The sequence below is a fragment of the Ceratosolen solmsi genome, unplaced genomic scaffold, assembly GCF_000503995.2.
Source record: "Ceratosolen solmsi marchali unplaced genomic scaffold, CerSol_1.0 scaffold14, whole genome shotgun sequence".
Lineage (NCBI taxonomy): Eukaryota > Metazoa > Arthropoda > Insecta > Hymenoptera > Agaonidae > Ceratosolen > Ceratosolen solmsi.
The window spans coordinates 3,986,942-4,012,059 of NW_011948420.1; the positions used below are offsets into that span (position 1 = coordinate 3,986,942).

Genomic DNA, 25,118 nt, shown 5'->3' on the forward strand with positions numbered 1-25,118 from the left:
TTCCCCCCCCCCCCCACGATGTCAGGCTGCAATACGTCGTACCGCAATAGATAAATCGTCGACGTAGGGGAATTGGTACGCTGGAGCGAAAAACGCCATACGAATAAGAGCGGCTGATACGATTTTTTGTCGAATTTCATTAAAATAATAATATAATTAGCCTTGACGATTGGTAAAGGGGGAAGGGGGGATGTAGAGATGGCTTGCACAGTTCAACCGGTTAGTGTCGATTATATTTAGCATTAACATGTGGGTGTACGCTGTGATAAAGCTGTCGATTGCGATTTGTTGAATGGTGATGGACGGTATAAAAAATCACAATCAAGCATGTTTAGGTATCCGTCACATTATGTATGTATATAGAAAAATTATTATCTTTGTACATGGAACCTCCACTAGGTCCGTAATTGCTATCATGCGCATAATAATGTCCAGGTTTGCTGAGACGAATGATCGATAATTCGACGTACGTGTTTTTACGCGCCTATAATAACAATATGGGAATCAAGTGACAAACAGCTATTGGCTCTGAGCTGCTTAATTGTTTAAAGAGAACAATCAACTTTGTCAGTGGAATAAGTCGGAAAGGTGACAATGTCGGAAAGTTGTGCGTAATTGTGTATATGATATGGTAGATGAAAGAGTTTATGTCGTGTAAGAATATGAAAATATAAAAGACTGTGTAAAAATATAAGGACCGTAGAAGAAATGTATGGTATGATGTAAAAATTGTTATTTTCAGGATATTCGAAGGATGACAGCGAGTGCAAATGTCAAAGTTCTACGCGCTGCTCAACAATATAGAGGCGAAAATGTTCAAAAGTTAAAGGAAATTTTTTCTTCAGCCAGCCACGTATAAAGCGGAGTTTTTTTTTTAAATTGTACGCATCTCATTTGTGCCAATGATTTATATAATCGACTGTATGAAGCTACCACTTATGGAGCGTAGCTCGGTGAATCGGCAAACCAAACGCGTATGGAGATGAAATATTTAAAGGTTGAAAATTAAAAAATTGAGTTTTCAAAATTTATTTGTGCCTATTTAACATTCTCATGAAATATATTTGAACTTTTAATGCTTGTATATATATATATATATATATATATATATATATATATATATATATATATAATTGTTAACACAGTTTGCCTAATCTTTGACTTCTTTTTAAGTTGAGATCGAAGACTTTTGAAAGAAAAAAACAATATTGATCAAAATATCTTACAAGATATAGATTTAATAAGAATAAAAGAATATCATATGCTTAATTTTCGTATCGACGTTTTCATAGATGAACTTAATATTAAAAAGATGTCAAATAATTACCACCACGAGTGTACAACTCCTTCACGAGTCATTTATTTTACGAACGTCGAGGTTTTACGTTTTATTGATTTTTCTCAGCCATATTAAACGTTACTCAAGAGTAACTATTTTTTTTTTTAATTTTTTCAAGAGCACGAAATCGTATCTACAGTCCGTGCAATATTGTGTTATGTTATTGTTAAACATAACTTGTCAAATGCAAATTATTATCATTTTTTCCTATCAGGATATTTGCGTTTAAATTAAATAAATTAAAGTTAACGGAAAAAAAACAATGAATATCGTAGTACGATGTTTATGAATGTTTAGTGTACGATTGTCGGGCGGGATTAGGGAGGGGGGGAGAGCAAGTAAACGAGGAGCGAATGTTTATGAGGGGGAAACGCGAATTCCGTTGTGTACAAAAGAGTGGAAAGACTCGCTTCCAATCCGAATTTATGAGGGTTGCAGTGTTGACTGACCTTTCGGAGCGCTATAATGATTTTATAAATTGTTTGTTTTGCGTATGTGAGATATATGTAAATGAAACTCTTAGCGGCAAATATTGTTTTTTTTTCCTTTATTTCTTTTTAGTGTAATAATATCGTTATAGGAGTTTATTCGACTCAAACTCCCAGAGAAGCCGGCAACATTGAAGTTACAACAAAAATCTCAATTTCTTTTTAAATTGTACAATTAGTTACAATTATTATTTGTATTTACAAATTATTGCATAGAGTAATTAAATTACGAGATTCGTCAAAATTACCCCTAAATCGAGAATGAAAATTTCCCAAAATATAAGCCACGAAATTGTATTTTTTTTTTTTTTTTTTTTTTTGAGAAAGGCGCTCCACGAAGTGGCTAGTGAATCCTATGAAATTCGTAACTTTTGAAGTTGTTTATTGTGTTTTTAAAATCATTCGATTGTCGCAGACATTTGTGTCCTGACGTGGAATAAATGGGCAGAGAAAAGAGTGAAAATCTTAGAATGCAACGCCCCATTCACCGAGGAACAGAATATATACGCATTTCATCATGAAGGAAAACAACATTTATCCTCGACAAAAAATTACTTTTCAATCATTGAAATATATTATTAAATTGACTTTTTACAAGAGTCTCTGCTCGTTCAATATCCTCAGCTGTACACAAAATTCTATCAATCATTGGTGTTACAAGCTTCTACTTGGATTCTCAGTAATCACGGTGTATTTGATGAGTACCCCCTCCCCAAATCCGTACATTGCCTTAAGTTCCGAAACTCAAACTTGTGCACAAATTTACACTTCGGAATATAGAAATTGGCGTAGAAGCAGGTAACGGTATAAAGTTTTATTGTTAAATTCCAGTCAAAATTCTTCGTTCGATGGCCTCAATATCTCATTCACGTGCATGCATGCATAATTTCTCGTAAACTGCAAATTAATTATCGTAAATGAATATATATATATATTTGTTAGTATGCGTACAATTATATATGCAACCTTTTAAAATGGAAGTGGAGTATACATTCTCATGGAGCTGCAACGATGCGAGTCGTTGCAAAACTTTAAGCGGCGTATAACAAGGTAAACGGTTTTAAAATCCGTTTGATAGTCATTGCCGAGACGCCCGGGCGATTTATTCGACTAGATAGCGAGAGATGAACATTAACGGCACGATGGAGCAGGATAAACGTGTGTTCATCTTGGCGTGATTGCACGATTACGAAGAGCAAGTGAAGTAAAGTAATCATCATTTTAATAACCTACGTGTCTCTTTGATTTACAACGTGTCTTGCAATATATGAGTATCTTTTTTTATTGTTTTTATCCTTTCGGAATGTTAATGTGATATTTTAGGTTATAGGGTGTAAGGCAGAGACGTAATGACCATGGGTTTCGCAAATGTATGCCAGCCGACGATTCTTTGATAATTACTTGTACGGAATATTATTCGTCGAGCTCTTGGATGTCGTAGCGCCTCTACATATATTTATTCCCTTGAATAATGTTAAGTCTGATATGTAAGTCAATACACAAGATCAGCTATTTTGTTTTCGTAATTTTCTTTATACTAGCAGTAACTGCATTAATGACGTACTTTTCTAATCACTTTCACGAAAGCCAGGATTTGTTACTTAATATTGTTTTTATATTTGTTCACGATATTATTATAAGCATGACAATATTCATATCGATAGATAGACGTATTGTAAATTAAAATTAATAAGTTGGAAAGCATAATTTACGCGACAATATAATTTTAACAATAGTAATTTTATTAATCAATCAAATATATATATATATATATATATATATATATATATATGTAATTGAATATTTGTGATTAAATCATTTTTATCAGAATTTGTAATAGATGTAATAAATAATAGATGTAATAAAATAATAATCATAACTTTGTAATAGCTAATTAAAATAAACTCATTATTCATTAAATTTTTACATGGTGACTATTGATCGCCTTCCCTTGAAAAGAATAAATATAAAGCGAACGTCGTAGAGAGATCAAATAAAATTTTGGAATTTTCTTAGTATATCGACACTCGCAGCTTCGATATTGGCTTTATAAGCGGCGATTGTTCTTCTATTTATCATACCTTATTCTTCTATTCGTATAATTTCGTTCATTATTTAGTATTACAATATCTACTGTACAAGAAAAAATAGTATAGTTTTACAAATCGTTGAATAGATTCATTCGAAAAATTAAGAATTAAGATGTTTCAAAGCTTTCTCGATATTCAGGATTATTCCCCAAGAAGACAATATAAAGGCAATTATGTAATTTTGTTATTTTATAATTTACAATATAGTACATGGATATTAGATATTGATGCTATGTAATACTATTACAAGATGAGGAACGAGTAATAGTTTAAATTAAATTCAAATAAAATTTCAAATGCTGATATTTAAAATCTTTGAAAAAATGTCACATGGATGAAGAAGCCAATGTGAACAAATTAATTGCCTATGCATTCATTAACATCGTGTATGCATAATGCTAAAAGTTAGCACTGCTAGTTTTACTTTTCTTATTTTCAATTCTTCAATCACTTGCATCTTATTATACCGTGTGACAATATAATTAGCGAAACATATATATGTTTGCATACAACTTACTCTCTGCACACTTGCACATAAGCACGCGCGCACACCTACGAACATTTATTTAATAAATTTGATAAATTGGCCGATGCTAAGAAAACTGATAGGGAATTATTAAAATAGGAGGAAAATTAATGACAAATATATACAATAAACTACAAATTTGATTGAAGTTGTCGACATGTGTATGTGAAATTGAATGATTTTTATTTTAAATTTTGACAACAGGTGACTGTCGATGTACTTTCTCACGACCACTTAATTTGTCTACATTTCATAACTAATAAATTTATTTTGTAAGGCTGTGTAAACATTTTAAAGGAAGTTACATTTTGTTTTCAATAATCATCATTTCAGCGGCTGACTCTTCGCAATCCTCCTATTCCTACGCTATTATTATATTTTTTACACATTGCTTTCGATATTATCTCCTTCCTTCCCCCACCAGCGCCGCCACTACCCCGTCACATTAAACAATTCGATCATACCAATGTTGGTGCTTCTTCGACGATGAGTCCATGCATTAAATGTGGCATTCACGGCAAATTTGGAAACGCTTATGGGCAGTGTTGCCACATCGATAGATTTTGCATTTTCGCCGGTAACGTCTTCGAACTTATGTCTGTCGTCGATGCCACCTAAAATTTCAGTTACATAACTACTATTTATAAATCTTTAAGAATCGTTAATTTTGAAGCTCTAGGGCTTGTAGTGAAGTTGATGTTGATAAGAACTTTTCCAAGTATCTTGTATATATATATATATATATATATATATATATATATATATATGATTTTCAATTCGTGCTCGGCTATGTGTATAACGATTTTAAATTATAGTTGAAATATAGTATAGTGCGTAATATTCTTTTAGAACGTGTATTGATTTGTGTACGAATACTGCGAATAATAAAAAAAACATTAAGATAATTGTAATTTATTACAATAAATAGTAATATTCTCGAAAAGATCATTTAATACATGCAAATTACATAAAAATCAATCATCTGTGTGTGTGTGCTTTTTTTTTGTTTTTGTTTTTTTATAATAGGAAGGTAGATCAATTGTTTTTAATAATCTGTATTTATACAAGAATATTAAAAATCAATTAATACAGCAGGCTCAACGTACTTTATCTGTGTGTGTTTTTTTTTTGTTTTTGTTTTTTTATAATAGGAAGGTAGATCAATTGTTTTTAATAATCTGTATTTATACAAGAATATTAAAAATCAATTAATACAGCAGGCTCAACGTACTTTATCTGTTCTTATTACATTACAATGTTATACCATTCCATTCATAAATGATTTTTCTGAATCAAATAGGGAATAAAATCTCGTTGACATAAATAACAAAACGTAATATTTATTTTTCATAATAATGATTAGGATGTCTTTAATTTTAACGAGTAGGTAGATATAATATTAATACAATAGCCATTGTTAATACAACAACAAAATCTTATCTTCACCCATCGTTAAGAAACTTATAAGATCTCCATAGAATTGCAACAATATCAATGTGATTTAGATGGCAAAATTTTAAAGCTATTGGAAGACTATGGAAATGCTTATGTGTTGATACGAGTCATTTGAAAAATATTCGCAAGCTCTATCACGCACATAACTCCTGCTCCGTAAATTTTTCACGGCTAGTATGTGCCACCTCCTTTAGGGAGGCCAAATGCAGACTCTTGATGGCATTTCCCTCTTTGGATATCATATACCCCTGCTATTAAACTAAGTAATCCCATCTTTATTTAAAAGATTCCTATAATTTATTTTACATTTTTATCTCTTTCTATATATGTTTTCCTATTACGATTCTAAGCAATTCTTCTATTATTAAAATTAGCCCTTCAATGATTGGCTATAAATACAATATAAATTATTTATGATATGGAATGTGATGGAGGAAACTATTAGAGAAATTTCCAATCATTCTTCTCTAAGGCAATTAAGTCAAATAAAAAGAATATTTTACGTTTTTCTATTTTACGGTTAATGAAAGAGTATGTAATTAAAGAATTTTTATGCAAGATTTATATTGTTGAAATAATTTAATTTACATTGGATTATTTAATAAAGTGATAAGACGCACTTTATTCTTATAACGTGATGTGTTAAATGTGTGACTGCACTCAATGACAGAAAAGAAAAAAAAAAAAAAAATTTAATACAAAAAATTAATTCGCTCAATGCAAGTACACCAATCTTACTCTTACATACAAATATTTTTATCAAAACTAAATATACTCATGAATATACCCAAACTAAATTGCTCTACCCAATTTTATATTTCTTAAATTTATTATGATCATCGACAGTGGAATTAAACAAATTGTTAGGCGATGCATTGTCTATAAGTATTAGGAAGTGAGCTTGGGAGGGGGGGATTACGATAAAAATATTTGTAGTTTAATTATAACAACGAATAACAAATTAAAGTTTTAGATTTAGGCTTGGATGAAAAGTTGAATATTAATAAAGTAAAGTAATAACTAAATGCTGAAAATACCCCTGCAACGAGCAACTATAATTACGTCCCTAAATAAAGGAAAGTGTGAATTTGGTAGTTTTTTCTTTGCATCTGTGCTGATCTTGGAATCAGTTATCAAAGTTGCATTCCAGCTTTCGGTATTCCACAAATTAGATTTTTTTTTTTAAAAGGGCAGATATATCTGTTTACATTCGTTCCTAATTCACACAGAGAAGGATTTATGATCGTCTCGTACTGCAATTTCTTCAATTTTACGAGAAGTGCTTTTTATGGATACACATTTCTTCTTATCCAAAAAGAAGAGCGTTTATCTTATTATGTATTGCTGCTTATATTCACAATAGGTTATCCGTCCACTGCTTATCACATAAATCGAACACGTTATTAAGCTATGATAACATAAAATTGACAAAATTTGTTTTAAAAAATCGTAAGTTTAATTATTTAAATAAGCATTCCCTTGACAATTCCGCTAATAATTTAAGGACTAATATAAACTGAAAGCCTAAATGAATTTTTTCTTAAATTTCTTGCCCTATTTGACCATTGTTAGCTAGAGATTTTTATGATTTTCACAAAATTTTTCGAGTTTTTTTTGCAAACTGACGTAGTAAAAATCACAAGCGAAAGTAGTATTTTATCACGTTTGTCGGCAAAATACAATAAATCTTTGGAGGTGTATGTTATCGTCGCTTGGTATTTGCATAGCAAACCGAAAGATTCCTCCTATTTTTCAAATAAATGTCAATTCATTTCATTCCGACAAAATGGCTCCTCACCTGTCAGGGATGGCTCCGCCCTCTTAATATAACGGCGAGACTACGCCCGCCGAGCTATCACGTACCGCCCATATACTACTTGTATTCCTTCGACTGTAGCAGCTAAGCTAATGAAGTATTAAAGGCTTTTAATATTTCATATTGACAATACTTGTGTAATTGGAGTGGGAACGCGTGACATGGTTGTTTTATTATATTCGTTGAGTAGGGCGACGATAGTTCGATGTAAAAGTTCGATTTATTGGGTATTATTAGGCTTTCAACTATTACTGCCCCTGCAGTATTGCAACTGATTTTACATACTTGTATCGAGTAAATGCTTATTTAAAAGTTTTCTGTTTGATTGATTTTTCCATGCCGTCTTCAATAGATGTACGTTTATTTATTTTTCTTTAGCTTTTAATTACTAGGTATAGAATATATATATGGGACGCAGAGAAACATTAGGAATTTCACGAGGAGCAAAATTTTTATACACTTCGATTTTATTTTAGGAGTCGAAAGTTTTTGAAAAAGAGTCAAATTTTAATGTTAAACTTGGAACGAAATAATATTAAATAAGATTTCATTGAGAAACTTATCAATTTATAAAAAACAAGAAAATATAGTAACTTATGTGCACATGAAAAATTTATTCTTACAATAAAATTATATAAACTCCATGCATCTGTTACTAACAAATAAAATTTATAAGTTAATTAATTATTTGGAACTATAGGTATCTAACGGAAACTCAATTTTGCCTACGTTATTACGTAAATTACTTTGTGATTGTGCCAATTGTCCACGTAGAATAAAAGACGAAAGTGTAATATGTAAAGATATTCCAATGTGTAAAGAGGATAATTCAATTCTTTTTCATTTTCATGCAAAGTCGCCTTTCCAACAACTCATCACGGACAAAAAAATGAAACTTCGTCTATTGTCATCGTTACGTTTATTTTTTCAATTTGGGCTGAATTTTGTCTTTTGATATATCATAGTTGAATTTGAACGTTAATTGATAATATTATTATTAATCGTATGCTGTTAAATTTTCTGGATTTTGGGATATTTTATATTGAATAAATTAACAATGATTTGTACTTATATTTTCTTAAGAGTAAATATACTTAAGTTATATTCTTTTAATAGAAGGGATTATGAATTATTTAAAAATAAATTAATGTTGATAATTCGATGACAGAAATCAGTACAAGTGTCTTCTGAACGATGAGGGACTTTTACGTTAGTAATTCAATTTAAATGTTTAAAAAGCTGAAGTTCATACATACACGTTAAATGAGCATTATTGGAACAAAATTTAATAAATAAAATTTATTCGAGTAACAAATGCTTTTTGTAAAACATAAATTCACTTTCCAGAAAAAATTTATCCATTATGAATTTATAATTAAAGCATACCCGATCATGGAAAGAAATTTCGCGAGAATTTACTTTTATTTTGTACTGCATGATAAATCATTATGTATATAGATTTATCAATTTTAAATAATTGAAAAGCTAAGTCTTAGCAACAATAAAGCTTTTCTAAAATTATTTTAATAAGTTTTACATAATTTTTTTAGTTGGAAAACTTAGATTTAATTGATGAATTTAAAATATAGTCTCGCTCAAGAATAAATCCTATATATACTTTCATTATTTTTTTTTTGATAAATTTTTTAATTTAAAAATTAACATTAAATCTTTATTTGTAATTGTGCAATTTTTTGTTTGCTATGGATTATTATTGTTTACGATTGCTTAGTATCATATATTTCTGGTTTAGATTTTTGTTATATATTATATGTTATATATTATGTGAGATGGTAGAATGACATAATTTTTTTTTTTTTTTTTTTTCATAAAAAATTTAATATAAAATTGGAACTATGAATTAACTATGATAACAAAATACATATCTAAATTACTAAAAGAAATCGTAATTTTTCGTAATTTATCTAATCTTCAGTTAACGGGATTATTATATATCTTTTAAAGATTATCTTTACTTGATTAGTTAAACAAAAATCATTTTATTTATTTATCTGCATATTTAAATATGAATATAATTTATGTTTAATATTTAAAATGTTGTAACAAAGTTGAAGAGCAATACTTTTATACGAACAAACCTTATAACAATATATTTATGAATACATCTTAGTTGAATATGGATAATAAAATAATGTTAAATAAAAATTATCTCTGAAAATTTTTGCTGAAAAAGGTTAAATGAAGTAGAACATTTTTGAAAGTCACTTTTAAGTTGTAATATAAAATCAATTTCTTATTTATTAAGTAATATAGTTACGTTAAATTAATGTCTATAAATATTGTGTAAATTAAGTGTATAAATTAATGGGTAAATAGATAAATCAAATGAAGGAAACGCCTTAGAATACTAAAACTGTTTGGTGTAATTTCATAATTGTAATTAAAAGAATTATTTTTTAAGTACCTTCTTATTCATAAATCCTATATAATAATTAAAATTTAAAAAATAATTTGTCATTACAATCGATTTATTTACAAACAGAATATATGTACATTGAACAGCCTTTTTGTAAACATTCTGATAACACATTTGTGGTAATGATTTGTGGGATGAGATCATTTGAGATTAATGTTCAGTATCATCTTTTGTAAATTGAGAACTAACCCAAGCGAGTCCCCATTTTAAATTAGTGAGTAAAAATTTTAAGGCCTTGGTCCACTGTTCCTCAGAATTAAATTGGATTCTAAAATAAGTAAATAGTTTTTTCACATATTAGATATATTAATTATTTTATATTAATCAATTCGCATAAACTAAACTATTTCAAATAAGCATCTTACTTGATTGAATATGAATTTCCTGATGCAGAATCTTCGATTTTTCCTCTTTCCATTCTGTATGGAAGACAAAATCCGCTATCACCCTTTTCGACTTGTTCTTTAAACTGCTGTAAGCAATCAAGAAAGGCAACCATAGCTGCATCAAATTTTGTATCCCATAAAAACTTAAAACCACCGCTACCATATAATGGTAGCTCTCTATGCTGATCGAGAACTTCTATGTAACTGTGATTACCAAATGGCACTAATCTAAATCTTTGAAACGTTAAATTCATTTTTCTAGCTAAAGCAGTTAAAAGGAGAGTTGTTTGTCCCCATGCTGCATTAATTTCACTCCAATCAACAGGTGCACTTGGTAGCCTACCTAATCTAAAGGAATTTATTGTACCAAAATGACCAGAGTGCCAAATGTGAAAAGTTGCATTGAAAACATTAGTTTTTTTCAGTCTTTCAAGTTGAGATGCTGCATAGGCTAACTGACACTCTAAGCTAAAAATAGTATTTTAAGAATTAATATTCGTCGATTGCTATATGTTATGTTTAATGATCAAATTAGACTATCAGTCAAACTTGTCGAGACTATCGGTCTATGTACATTAGCTTATAAATGTAGTAGTAATACTTATTAAATGAAAGGCATAAAAAACTATAGTTATGTTTATTAAACTATGTATATAATTCTTTACTAGAGTGAAACGTTAATCAATATAAAATATAGTAATTTAATTCACATTATTGGTAAAATGTTTAAAAGAAATTTTATTAAGAGGAGTATGATTGACAATGTAATTAAATTAGAAATAAATTTCGTATAAAAAATATTAATAATTTTTAATGTTTTCAAATGCGGTATAACATCAATTTTTATTTATTGAAAAATTTTGAAATTTTACCTGCGACATTCATCTTCTGCTAAAATTAAATCTCTTCTATGCCGTGAATATTCTCTCCAATATCGTTCCTCTTCACTCTGTAACCTTTCCTTTTCTCTTTCTTGATGAGCGATTGCACTCTTTGTTGCTGCTTCTTCTTTTCTTAATGCTTTCAATTCACTTATCATTCTTTCTTCTTCAGCTTTAACGTCTTGCAATTCCTTTTCTAACGCTTCAATTTCAATATCTTCGTTACCCTCTTGTACCTGTTCGGCTTCTAATTTTTTAAGATATTCATTGTAGTCCGACCATTCACCTTCTGTGAGCCTTAGCTGCTGATCCATTAGCATTAAAAGGCTATCTGTACATTCATCACACAATGGATGATCAGCAGAGCTACTACTACTTAATACATCAAAAAGCGTTGCCCGTACCTGTATAAAAATTAGTTTTAGTTTCACAATATTTATGTCATGTATAGTTATGAGAGACATAAAATTTTATTACAATTCAAATTAACGTATTACCCTTAAATGATGACTTAAGCTTCCCGTTTCGCCCGAATCGCCAACTAACATAAATCCATTGGAACCATTTGCAGATTCTGTGAGTCGAAACGGGGGTACTAAATGCTCTAAACTACTGTTATGTGGTTCTATTTCTCCAATAATTTGTTGTTGAATCGGTACTAAAAAGTATGAGAAATAATAATCGGATACAAATGTATTTAGAAGGGTTCGATAGAATTTGAATTTACTCAATTAATTTATATACATATACATTCCTATCAAATGTACTAGCTAAACTTATAAGTTATATGCTTTTATGATATTAAATATATATATATATATACACACACACACATAGACAAAAAGAAAGCCTAACGCATATAAGTTTAAGTATTTATAGAAGTAAATTCAAATTGTACTGATGCACATAGGTTATAAACATTTGTATTAAACTTAATAAAATTATATTCCACAAAAGGCAAATTAAAACTCAAATTTTAAGATCAAAACACGGCGATTCAATGTTTTGATTAAAAAATTATAATTTACCTACGTGATAATTCAGCTAATGTGTGTTCCCCCAGATGATTGAAACTTGGATCTAGCCTCAGTGGCTGTAGACATCGTTGACATGCAAAATTCACATTAGTTTTCATGTCCACCATTCTTGTCGTTTACCTGTCAAGCGACGAAGTATAACAACGAACACAACCTGCAGGATAAAACTGTTATTTATAAATACGCATCAGACGCCTCAGAAACAGGGTCAGCTGATTGTTGTTCAAGAACGCGCCGCAAGAGGCGCGGGAATGTTCTAAACTTTCTGTCCGTTTGTATTTGAAATGCTTAAAAAAATCTGTTAAATATATATCGAGTTCAACATTTAATATCCATTTAGAAAATAGACATTGTATGTGAATATTTTGAATTTACAATATTTTAATTACACATCGCAATTTATTAATAACTTCGTTAGTGCATTATGAAATATTATTTTTTGGATTTTGTATGCTGTGAAATATACATTGTGTGCACTATTACTAGATATCGTATAATATTTTTAATTACACGCGATTTCTTATTATTAATTACAGGTAATAGGAATATTTTATTGTTTAAATCGCTTATATTTCGAGTAGTAGCAAGGAATAACTCGGACAAAAATAGCAATGATGAAAAACCAATGACATGAAAAGGATATATAAAAGATATATTTCAGTTGAAACTACAAGTATAAGACTAAAGAGACTTTCGACAGTGCGTGAATTGAAAGCGTAACAGAAGCGACGTCGATACAAAAAGGTGACAATACTTAATTAATAAAAAATAAATAAGCTTCGTTTCAAATTCTTTAGACATAAGAAAATAGTCTCTTGGACACATTTTATTATTCGAAAATTGCCAAATCATCTCTACAAATATATTTAAACAAAAAGCTTAATTTTATTACATATCTTAGGCTTTAAATTTTTATGTATCTTAAATTTTAACACAAATCTTAGGCATTTTTTGTAAAATATTATAATTTTTACATGTCTATGGTTGAATGTAAAATTAAATTTTGTAGAGCTATTTATGGATCTGTTTTTAAACATATATCAGTTTAAGTTTTTACTACGTATTAAAAATATATACAAATAATAATATTGCACATTTTTTTTAATTATTTTAATTTTTAGTTTTTTACATCCCCTACAGGTTATTCAATAGATTATAAATGATACATTTTTATTAACATTGTAATGAATTAATTCAAGGATTCATTTCTCTTCTAAATACACTTTATATATAAATAATTATTTAAAATAATGTTAATAACAAAATATATTTTATGAACAATATTTTTTTTTAATGTATATTTTTTATTAATTTAACAATAAAAATAAGTATATATTATTATAATTAATACTTTTTAATATACATATTATAATGTACATAGTACCTCTACGAAGTTATGGTTTCAGTTAATCTTTTTCTTTCATGTAGTTAAAGAATAAAGTATTTTTTAATGGGAAAACAAACATATTTGTAGATATAGAATCATATATTTTACAAAAAAAAAAAAATCAGACAATGAAAATTGAAAAACAAAATAACCAATTTTATGAGACTATAAAGTGAATATTGTCTGAAGGTTAATATAAGTCTTTTAGCTATTTATATAGGTATGCATATGTGAAATAATATTAATAAATAAAGAATATTTAAAAATTTTAGTAATTATTTAAATAGAAATTTATTTATTAATATTGATTATGAGTGAGCCTATTTAAATTTATAGTTGAAATTTAGTATTTCAGACTCAATTACAATATTTTAGATTTGAGTTTGTTTTATATTAAAGTTTATTATCTGAGAGCATGCAGTTGTTCACAATAAGTAATCATTGTAATTCTATTGGATTTTGCTCTATTGACGATAACGACAGTAATATTGTAGTTTAAATATTTATATAATTAACGACTATTTCAATTTATGTAAACCAATTTTATATATAAAATTATTTATATATAAATTGAGTAAATAAATTTCTGTTTTGTATATAAAATTATATTAAATAATAAATAAATAAGTATATATATATATATATATTTATTTATTGTAAATTATTTAATTTATTACTTGAATTTACTTTTTTTTATCCAGCATAAGAATAAGTTTCCTTATATAGTCTCTTACATAGATGACATATGAGTTTATGGGTAGATAATGATGAAGTAGTGATCTTCATTTTGGATAAAGCTACAGTTTTGAACTTTTTACTGAGCCATATAGTTAATATAATTCTTATGTTAAGTTGCCAAAGGTTTTCAATAGATTTTTAAAATTTTTATATTTCTTGATGTGTCTAAAATTTCTATATTTAAATGTTATGTTAATGTTGTTATTAACGTATTTCAATCTTTAAAAATTTTTATTATTTTGTAATAATGGCAGTACATATTTATTGAAATACAAAATAATTTTATTTAAAAATTTTGTAACCCAAGTCAAATTATTTTTAGAATTTGATTATTTGTATTGTAATTAATTCTTTGTTTCTTATAGAAAATTCAATTCACTTATTTAGAAAGTTAACCTATATTTTTCTACATTAATATTAATTCAGGATATTTGAAAAGATATCACGTGTGATCAATATTCAGATATTAAATGTTTTTCAAATTGAAACAAAAAGAATCGAGAATGTATGTTATTTATAAATTAATAATAATAATACATATAATATAGATAATATACGTAGCTATACTGTATGATTATATAATACTCTAACACCATTCAATGTCTAATACTTCATTTTAAAGATAAAATTATTTATAAAAAATTTATGATAATTACTAATATTATATAAAAATGAATAGAATACAAAGCAATTGTATTTACTAATATTTATAAAAATAATTAAGACGCTGTTTCATCAATGAATTCATTTATTTAATTCTTTAATTAAACGAAATCGTATGTTTCATTGTTATATTTTTAGAGACATGGGTCCTTCCATTTCTTTTTTGATTTATCTTTTTTATTTTTACCGTCTTTATCACAACCTGATAATTTTTTTAGCTCATCGAGAATTTCTTGTTGATTTACATTTGTTTCAATATGAACGACATTTGGTTTCTTTTTAATACGATTAACGGCAGCTGGAGGTGAAAATTCTATTTCCATGTCGGAAGCCGTTGAACTGGTGGCAAGAGAATCTTTGCTCTTAACTATTTTGAATTGAAGAGGATTGAGTGGTTCATCTATTCGTGGTACATCTGATGTTTCTTGTCTTATCGGATACATGGTGATGTAATATTCTCCGTCTCTTCTGTGTATATGAAGAGTGGGTGGGAAACTAGCTTCTTCTTCAGTTTGTTCTTCATTACAAGTTGGCGGTTTCTTCATTGTATTGAATGGTATCATCTTTTGATTTTTCTTTGATCTAGAAGGCGCTGACTTTGGTCTGCTGCTTTCATTTAAGAAACCTGCTTTCGCTGCGTTCATCATATCACGCATAAGAACGCTAATAGCTCCTGGTTTCCATCCCGTTCGAAGCTTACGATTGGCGATAGTGTCAGCTTCATTCCACATCCAACCCTGATTAGCTGGAACTCTACGTCGATGATGGTAACAATTTTTGTGACCATAAACCGAAGTGGGATAAGAATTTCCAAAAGAATAGACAAATTGATTTCCCTTTCCAGGATTTGATTTTGAATTTTTTGTTAAATCACCACCAGTACCAACAGAAGACTTGGTTTTAGATTTTGTTTGATCATTTTTTGGAGACAATTTATCACCCGAATTATTTATTTTTTCATCTATATTTTCGACATCGATATTTTTCTTTGGCCTTGACTTACATTTTGGCTCTCCGCAAGGTGAATCTTCGTTAATTTGCATAGCTTGGCTATTGTTTTCCGATTCCTTTTGTTTTTCAATTTTCTCATCTTTTTTTTTCCATTTCGATGCTTGAGTAGGATCCACAAAAGTGGTAATTGCTTCTTGAACAACAACTAATTTTTTAGGTGGATTAGAATTATACGATAGGGAAGGTAGAGCTGATTTTTTCACGTTCTCGGCATTTTGTGGGTTAATTATGTAATTGCTCGTTTCCAATTGTTTATGATTAGATAATGGTCTTAATTCTTCTTTTTTATTTTCTTTTAATTCTTGAGTTTTACCAAAATAAGGGCTTTCCACTATACCAAGTCCAGCAAGTCCAGGCACTTTCCCTATGGAATTAACAAAGTCTTGTGTGTCTTTGAACGCTCGTATAAGGCAATCTGTACCCATACATGGTTTTTTCATACATATTCCAAATTCTTTTTTTTCCTCGTGTTGTTGTTCAGCACAGTGCACTGGCTTAGGTATTTTTTCAACATTTCGACATTTATTTCCTACTACACACTTTGAATTGTTATTCTCATTCTGATGTTCCCACTAAAATATAAATAATTTTTAATCATTTGCATAATCAAATTATTTATACAAAATATTATTAGTATTGAGTTTTCGCATATTATAATGCTAAAATTTAAGCGACATATAGCTTTTTAGAATATAATAATAATCTTTTTATAAAATGCTTAAATTTCAATTTTTAATTTTTTATGGATGGGTTGTTTTGCTACGTATGTACTTTGAGCGTGGACTGCAGTCGTCTAATAATAGTAAATGGAAGATAATTTTTACTACTTGAATAGATAATGCGCGATGCATATGTAAATACGATGCATTAAGATATATGTTATTTACTCATTTATGTTAATGATTTCAATATAATGTCTCGATTAAACACTTTAAAAGCCTCACGCGTAATTGCAACAACAAATTTTACAACTTTCTATTTCGCATCACACACGATTATTATTCTTTTCTCAATGAAAATGTCGCGAAAGTTAATATTAAAAAAGCCTATTTTATGTTTATATATTTTTTTGCTCTGCTACAAGTCATAGTGCATAGGATAAAAAAGGTTTCGACATCTCGAGTTGATAACACAGTCTCAACTTTAGGCGTTACATTGTATGACGAAGTAAACGATTATTATTATAATAAAGCTGCTAGGCAAGGTAAGAGCGAGTGTGTGATAGTGACCAACGAATAACCGAGCGTACAGCCATTAAGGACTTTTTTTCGCACAAGCGTCCAAGTTAAAGGATGCAAGCAAAACGCGGACACGCGACCGAGCAGCGAACTTTGGCTCCTTGGCCAACAACTATCCAGTTTTTGGATTCGCGCGCGAATTTCCTCGGCGCCGATCCCCGGCAACGCGACTACTACTGACTGTGCTAACCGTGGCTTTCTTATCGTTGGTGGTAGGGGGACTGGCCGTCCTTCCGCAGCAACCGCCACCCTCGAGCCGCGTCGGCGTAATGAATTTATTGTTGCGCCACATAAAGTCCGCGTCAGTTTTGAGGAGGTAGTCGAGGTCGTTGCTACCGCCTCCCCGAAGCCTGGCCGGGGCCTCAGCGCTACGGCGGTCGTTCTTCCCCGGGCCAGCAATTAAATGCTCGTTGACTCGGGTATCCTTGAAGTGCTGACGCGCGCTTGAGCAGCGCACCGAGTGTAAACTGCACGATATCTCCGGTCTTCTTTGTCCTGGTTTGAAAACGTAGGACGACGACGTGGAGTAGGATGACGATGATGTGGGGGGAATCTGGGCCCAGAGCTTGCTTAGGTGGCCTCGCTGGGTTCCGAGGCAGTGATGATTTTGTTCGATGGTCTTGTTCATGGCCGGTCGTGGTGGGCTTGCCGGGCTTTCAAAATGCTCACGGAGAACTTGTTCCGGAGGCTAAGTTAGTCGTTATTATCATAGGCGATTTCTTCTTGTCGATTTATTGGTGTTATATTTTGCTATTTTTTCACGTTTTGCGTTGGCTTTTTACGCTTCATTATTATTTTGCTATTTTTTCACGTTTTGCGTTGGCTTTTTACGCTTCTTCTTGCTTAGATTTCAAGAGATTTGACTGGAAATTTCAATTTTTAAAAGAAAATTTTACAAGGACTACTTCATTGTAAATTTATTTTGAATTCTAAAAGGGTGATTGACTTGCGTTAATTAACAACAGATTTTTTCATTTCAAACTGAATTATTTTTTGTACGTTTCTGTGTAAGGATGTGCGCGTGCGCATGTATGCGTGGAGGACATCACCATGGCGACCGATTTTTAGAGATAATTTGTTTATTTTTGACGCGCGGGAAAGTCTTTTACAGTACAAATAAATTGGAAACTACAGAATGAACTTAGATAGCGAAACCATTTATTGAAAATCACTTTTCAGTTTTTATTTAATTAATGCAGAAAACTCTATACATTGTTAGTTAACATACATTTATGTAATAATGTATTCACAAAATTTTTCGTAATTTTATTTGCATTCGTTTGAAATTTCATCTTTGGTTTGTATTAGTGCAAAGACAGCACATTTGTTGATTGAAAATTTCTTTTTTTTTTTTGAATCGTTTTCATCAGATGTTTCCGAAATTTCATTCTCAACCTTTTTTATTCGAAAATCTTCGTTAAAATTGTTTTTGAATTCGTAGCTGTCGTCAAATATTTGATAATGAGAAACGATGTAGGAGCCAAACAACGTTAGACGTAATAAAATGTTTATGGAACCTAAAACATAAAATTATAAATTTTGCTTCAATTCATAACAATATATTTATTAATCATAATCATTCTATCGAAATGTATACACATATACATATATATGTAAAAAGCGCATGTAAAATGTGAAAAGTATTTTTTCGATATTGTGTTTTTACATCTTGTAGAAAATTATTTTTATCGTTAAATTTTTTTTTTTTTATCAACAAAAAATGTATGCGGATTATAAATGGGTGTGTACGTGTGCATGTATAGTGTGTTCTCGCATACTAAATTGAGGGTAACAATTTGAAATACATACTACTCCAGTATGTATGAATGCAAATTGAAATTTTAATCATAGATATTTGAATATTAATAAGAAGTGACACTGATATCTCCATAAAATTTTATTCTCTGAATTTTATTCAAGAAAATAATCTTAATTGATATTTCATCCTTGACTAAAGTCAACAAATTGATCAAATATTTATATTTATTTGGATTTGAAGTGCTTACTCGAGCATATTTCAATATTAATATAACTTGCTTAAAAAAATTTTCCGAGCTAAAATGTAATACGGAAAACTTTTTTTTTCGTGGAAAGCAAGAAGAGGAAAAAGAAGAAGAAGAAAACTTCGCAACTTCGCTATTTTTCTTCTCTCTTTTTTTATCAAAGGAAAATCGAAAGTTGGTGGTAGGCGAGTCAGGGGAATGAGCGATGCAGGAGAATAAGAATTGCAACGAGCGAGAAAGCATAAGCGCAACCTGCGTAATTGTTGCCGGGATCGGCGATGTTGTAGTTGCCGGTGAGCTCGTACGGCTTGGGCATGTGTGTCGAGTCGTTCCTTGCCATGGCGATTTGGTCGCAGAGGCATCCTGAGAGCGGTATCGACGCTTCCGCGATCGGAAAGGTCTCGTCGCAGCGAAAGATGCCGAGCTTGAGTGGCTGGAGCTGCATCGCGGTCACGAGATCCCGTGGCTTCTTCACGAATAAGCAAGACTTCCCGGCAGCGTAGACAAGGCCCTTGTTCTCGTCGTATGGGCGCGGGGTGCAGGCTAGGTCGCTTCGCTTTATCACGAAGACGGGGAAGTCGATGAACTTGAGCTTGACCAGCGGCGGAGTATCGCTAAAGTCCTCCTGATATTTGCTGGCCGTGAGCCGGAGCCGATCGACGTTAAGCTCGACCAGGTATATGAGGTCGTCTCTGCCGCCGAAGCACGACATGTCATCGCAATCTGCTCACGTCTGTTGTTGCTTCCTACATTATGGGTCTGCTTTTAATGCTCGGCCGCGTAATCCACGGGATTATAATTAGTATGCTTAGATTATAACTGCGTTGGGTACCTTGGGCTCGTTGTTGCCTTTTTCTCTTTCGTTCTTTTCTCTCTCTTTCTCTCTCTTTATTTATTTTTTTTTTATATATAACATTTTCTTAATAGCGATAATAGCATGTAATGCACGGTATGGCTTGCTAGCAGAGAAAATTATATTTTTGACCCAACGAAGCTTTATCCATTAAATTAGCCGATAAATTTTACTTTATTCGATTAGATTTACAAATTGTCATTATTGTATTAAAATTATTATTCATTACATTTTTTCAATAATTCATTAATGATTAAACTAGCGACGATAAAATTACTATAAATTCACCTCTAAAAATTGCTAATCAGTAATCGTGTAAGTAAAGTAGAATAACATGTTTCGATAAAAAATGTATGGCCCTTCACCGCACAATGTAATCATCTTAACAATTCGTATTGAATAAAGCTTTTAAATAAGGTATAAATAATTGAATAATTCCATACAATTATATGTTCTTATATAAATAAAAATACAAATCTAACCAGTGAATTCCTATCATTACTTTAGACAGTATTTTGAAATTGCGGATAAATGGTGCATCGTGCAAACATAAAGGGTAGTTGCGAAATTCTTCAATAGTCATCTTATACGAGCGATGGAGATCAAATATCTACACGATAATATTCCTTTAGTGAATTGAATTATCAAGAAAATCAACAATCACAAGACTATTAAAATTACAAATTCTGTTAATAGAGTAATATTTTCTTTGACTTTTTGAGAGTATTGTTTACAAAAGTTACGAGCAAATGAAAATAGAATAGATACATAATATTCACGTAAGAATTTTAATGCTGTAATTTTTTATAGCTTATGTATTTGCAAAATTACCGAATAACCTGGTCATAATTTCTTACTAAGAATAATCAAGAAAATAACCTTAACTCACGTGCGACTAGTTTCAGATAAATACACCCGTTGTACAATGTATTCTATAAAACAAATAAAAGGTAATCATTACTATTTAAGAAAAGTTTCTTACGAAATATGAAATTAATTTCAATTATAAGAAATCAATTTATTTATGATGCAATACATTATGGGCCGATGCTGTAATATTTATTAGTTCTTTAAAGATGAAAAGACAATTAACATCTATGAGCGTGGACTTTAGAAAATATTGTATGCATTATTATTTTCCTAAAATTTCTTAAGATTTCTTAAAATTATAACAGTAAGAATTTTTAATTAATTAATAAATCAAATTTTACACGATGTAATGAATGAAATTAGTATAAAAAAGTTTCCTCTTAAAATATTCAATGGCTAAGAGTGGATTTTTCAAATTTATTGACAAGCCAACAAGCACTTTTCATAATATATATATATATATATATATATATATAATAAAAACAAAAAATGACTGGTAATCAGAGTAAACTTAATATAAATAATAAAGCTGTGATATTAAATTATAATATAGTAAGTTTAAATTAATCATCTTCTGTTGTATTCAAAATATTAATAACTTCGAAAAATGGATGTATATTATAAGATGATATAAATATAATTAAGGCTGTAATAGTTATATTCAATACAGTTCACGTAGGCATACTAAAAAAAATAATTAGCCCCGACTTAATAATAAATGAACGAACTAAATAGAGTCCCAAATTAATATTTTATAAAAAAAAAGAAAAAGAAAAAGACTATAAAATATAATATTAGTATAAGGCTTGGCCGAGATTATTAAAATCTGAAATTAAGTATATATAATATAAGAATAAGATAATAATCTCACAAAACTAAAAGATTCACATTAAGAAATGACGAAAACCGCTTGATAGTAAGCTTGTATAATTAATTTAAAGGACATTAAAAATATATTTATAAGTACTATATTGATTGCAATTACAATTAAGTTCCCAACTTTGCATTTTGTTTGAAAGAGCGTAAGGAAAAATTTTACTTGAATTTTTATTATAATTATTGAATTAGAAATAAAAAATATCAAAATTATTAAACTAGTGGTTTAAATAAGCATAAATTTTATGAACATTATAATTTTAATGATATTATAGAAATTGAAGAATTTATACAAGCAATACATCAATTTTGGAGAAAGAGAAAACATTTTATCTATTGACTACCGGCGCAAATTTAAATTAAACCAATAGCTTATTGGCGGTGAAAAAATCAATTTTATAAAATGATGTATCAACGCATATAAATCAGACAGTTCTATGTTATTATAAATTTCTTTTAATGATAATTACGGTGAAGAAGAAGCTACTATTAATTATTCAATTTACTTTAGAATAAATTATTAGTCATTTGGTCGAGTATCACAGGTATAACCTTAAAAGGTATATCTTAAGTATTGGAATATGCAAATTATTTTACGTTGTGAGAAATAATAACGATAATGATTAAAAGTGAATATGATTCGATTATGCGATCGATCGAGGATGAGATTAAATTATTGGAATATCAGTAAAAGTTTTTTTATTAAGTCTTAAAAACGCAGATGAATCTATATATTTTACTTTAATAACAAACTAAGTAGATAAATAATTGCAAATTTGAAGGTCTACAAGAATTTACGCAGAAGAATTATTTCATTAAAAGAGAATGGTGAAGTAGAAAATATAAAGTAATTATTAAAACCAATAATTCAACACTTCGTTGAGTATTTTGTGTGTGTTGTGTTGTATGTGTGCGATTAAACATCGTATATTACGATAGGTCAGATGCATTGTTATAGCGAACAACATAAGGATAGTATAGTCTATGGATCTTTAATTCGTAAGAGAACAATGTAGGTGAACTTTTCTTAAAATGTTCAGGATAATGATTAAAATGCAATATAAAAATAAGTAAAATAGGTTATGCACAATCACCCGGCCACGTTAAATGACAATAATAGCTAATAGATATATGATTTATTTACTTTCATCAAGCTGTGATATAAAAGTAATAGTGAAACTACGTTCAAAAGTAGTATATTAATCAGTTCAATTAAGCTGTTTGATGTAAAATAAAAACAATTTTTAACAGTCGTGATGATTGAATTTATAAAATCTAAGAAAATCAAAAAGTAATCATTAACTTATGCCTGGATATTTTCATATTATTTAAGGGCATTTATAAAAGAATTCGTCGTGCGTACGTTTCAGCGTTATGGTCTGCAAATGTATTAAACAGTTTATAACCTTTAAATTATTTTCCACTTATGCTGTATCCTACTGAAATTGTTCGTGAAAGAAGTCGTTATTTCATTTCACGTAAATATATCGTCCCTTCTCGCAAAGTGGACTACCAGGGCCCAGTATCTTGCTTTAATGAACGTGCAACCAACGATACGAAGCCACATTAAGGTATTACATCTCATTTAGAAATTTACCCGACTGAATACTCACTTTATTAAACAGGCAAGATCTCTGAGGTATTTCAAATTTTTACACAGATCGTCGACTTGTTAATTTAGAATTTATATTTCGGGGCCCATGATTATTCAATGAAATAGCCGTGCCAAAAGCATGCGTCAATGGGTATGCATGACGGCGTCATGACGGCGTCGCCCATAGGGAAAAGAATTGCGGCCAAGTTCATTGCTGAAATGTCGAAATTCGTGTTTTTCCTCTCCCACGTTAGAGGAGATAGCGGCGGTGGTGGCACTGGCGGTAGCCGTATCAGAACCAACTTACACGGCCGAGTCCTTTCCGGGTCGAAAAATGTCATCCACGAGCGCGCGGAGCTGTCGCAAAGTAATGCGAGAAATATTCGAATGGCCCGATCCTTAAATCGTCCTCGTCGACGAAATAATGGCTTTCGCTAGATGGAGATAAGGCTGTAACTCTTTCAGGTAAAGATGTGTCATGTTCTGCGCAGATCGAAATAGAAGCGTCCGACCGCTCGCTGTATATTCCAGTCGGCGATCGATCACGGCCTTCCGAAACGGGGCTGGAAGGGCAGAGGGAGATGGTGGTGTTGGTGGTGATGGCGGTGGTGATGGCGGTGGTAGCGGCGGTGGCGGTTGACGATGGGGGATGGGAGGTGGGGGTGGAACGTCAGAGGTAAAGCAGGAGGAGGATGAGGGAGGATGAGGACGTGGAGGAGATCCCGCGACCCCGGAGATCCTATCGATCGCATGCGCGACCGTTTGTCGTCGCCTCGACTCATCGGCAGCTTTACGTACTCGTGTATACGTACATGCATATCTCCATCGGACTTAGTGAGCTTTATCTATTCACTTCTATCGTTGCCTTTCTTTTATTTCGTTTTGCCGCCAACAGCTACTTTTCGTCATTTCTCTTGACCGTGACAACTCATAACCAGTGTTCTCTTGGCTGTGACACTCTTACATGTCGTAATCGCGCCACTACTTTTATCGGTACCTTGCGTTTGATCTTTACATTTTATTATGCGCTCCTTTTATTAGAAAGCTTTATGTGGCTCTTTCTCAAATGCATGTTCCGCAGTTTGTGTGTATTGTTATTGAGACTTCTTAAGGCAAATAGAAAGATAAATGAAATGTACTTTGTAAGACATTTGAAATTACAAGATAACAATGCTTTATATTATATTATTATTATATATTATATATACTTATATTAGATAATATATTATTACCGTTGTATGTAGAGACATTTTTGCAATCTAAATAAAATGTCTATCTAAATAATTATATTTTGATTCACAATATTCTATTATACGTTAAATGTGATTACCTTGCAATTCCAAAATTTATATGGCGTTATCGAATACGGCACCGATACTACTCGATCTTATGTTACAATTATTAATCGCAATTTGTCATCTTCGTTTCGC

At 30.4% G+C, this 25,118-nt stretch overlaps 2 protein-coding genes across 3 annotated transcripts; both read right to left on the reverse strand.

Annotated features, from left to right (window-relative positions):
- Nucleotides 1-10,194: 10,194 nt before the first annotated feature.
- On the reverse strand, nucleotides 10,195-12,666 carry Atg6 (Beclin-1-like Atg6). 2 transcript variants are annotated; one of them, XM_011498005.1, is made up of 5 exons: nucleotides 12,451-12,666; nucleotides 11,916-12,076; nucleotides 11,410-11,822; nucleotides 10,517-11,005; nucleotides 10,195-10,419 (listed from the first exon to the last, which is right to left on the reverse strand). In XM_011498005.1, exons 1-5 carry the CDS (start codon nucleotides 12,560-12,562, stop codon nucleotides 10,302-10,304), a joined length of 1,293 nt encoding a protein of 430 aa, XP_011496307.1. In that variant the 5' UTR covers nucleotides 12,563-12,666; the 3' UTR covers nucleotides 10,195-10,301. The 2 variants fall into 2 exon arrangements, with proteins under 2 accessions (XP_011496307.1, XP_011496308.1); XM_011498006.1 differs by having other exon boundaries at nucleotides 12,447-12,523.
- A 2,711-nt stretch (nucleotides 12,667-15,377) lies between these two features.
- Nucleotides 15,378-23,858, reverse strand: LOC105361152 (uncharacterized). The gene is made up of 5 exons (XM_011498258.1): nucleotides 23,708-23,858; nucleotides 19,748-20,241; nucleotides 18,888-19,009; nucleotides 17,683-18,180; nucleotides 15,378-16,826 (listed from the first exon to the last, which is right to left on the reverse strand). The coding sequence occupies exons 2-5, from the start codon at nucleotides 20,205-20,207 to the stop codon at nucleotides 15,378-15,380; spliced, it is 2,529 nt and encodes an 842-aa protein (XP_011496560.1). The 5' UTR covers nucleotides 20,208-20,241; nucleotides 23,708-23,858.
- Between the last annotated feature and the right edge of the window lie 1,260 nt (nucleotides 23,859-25,118).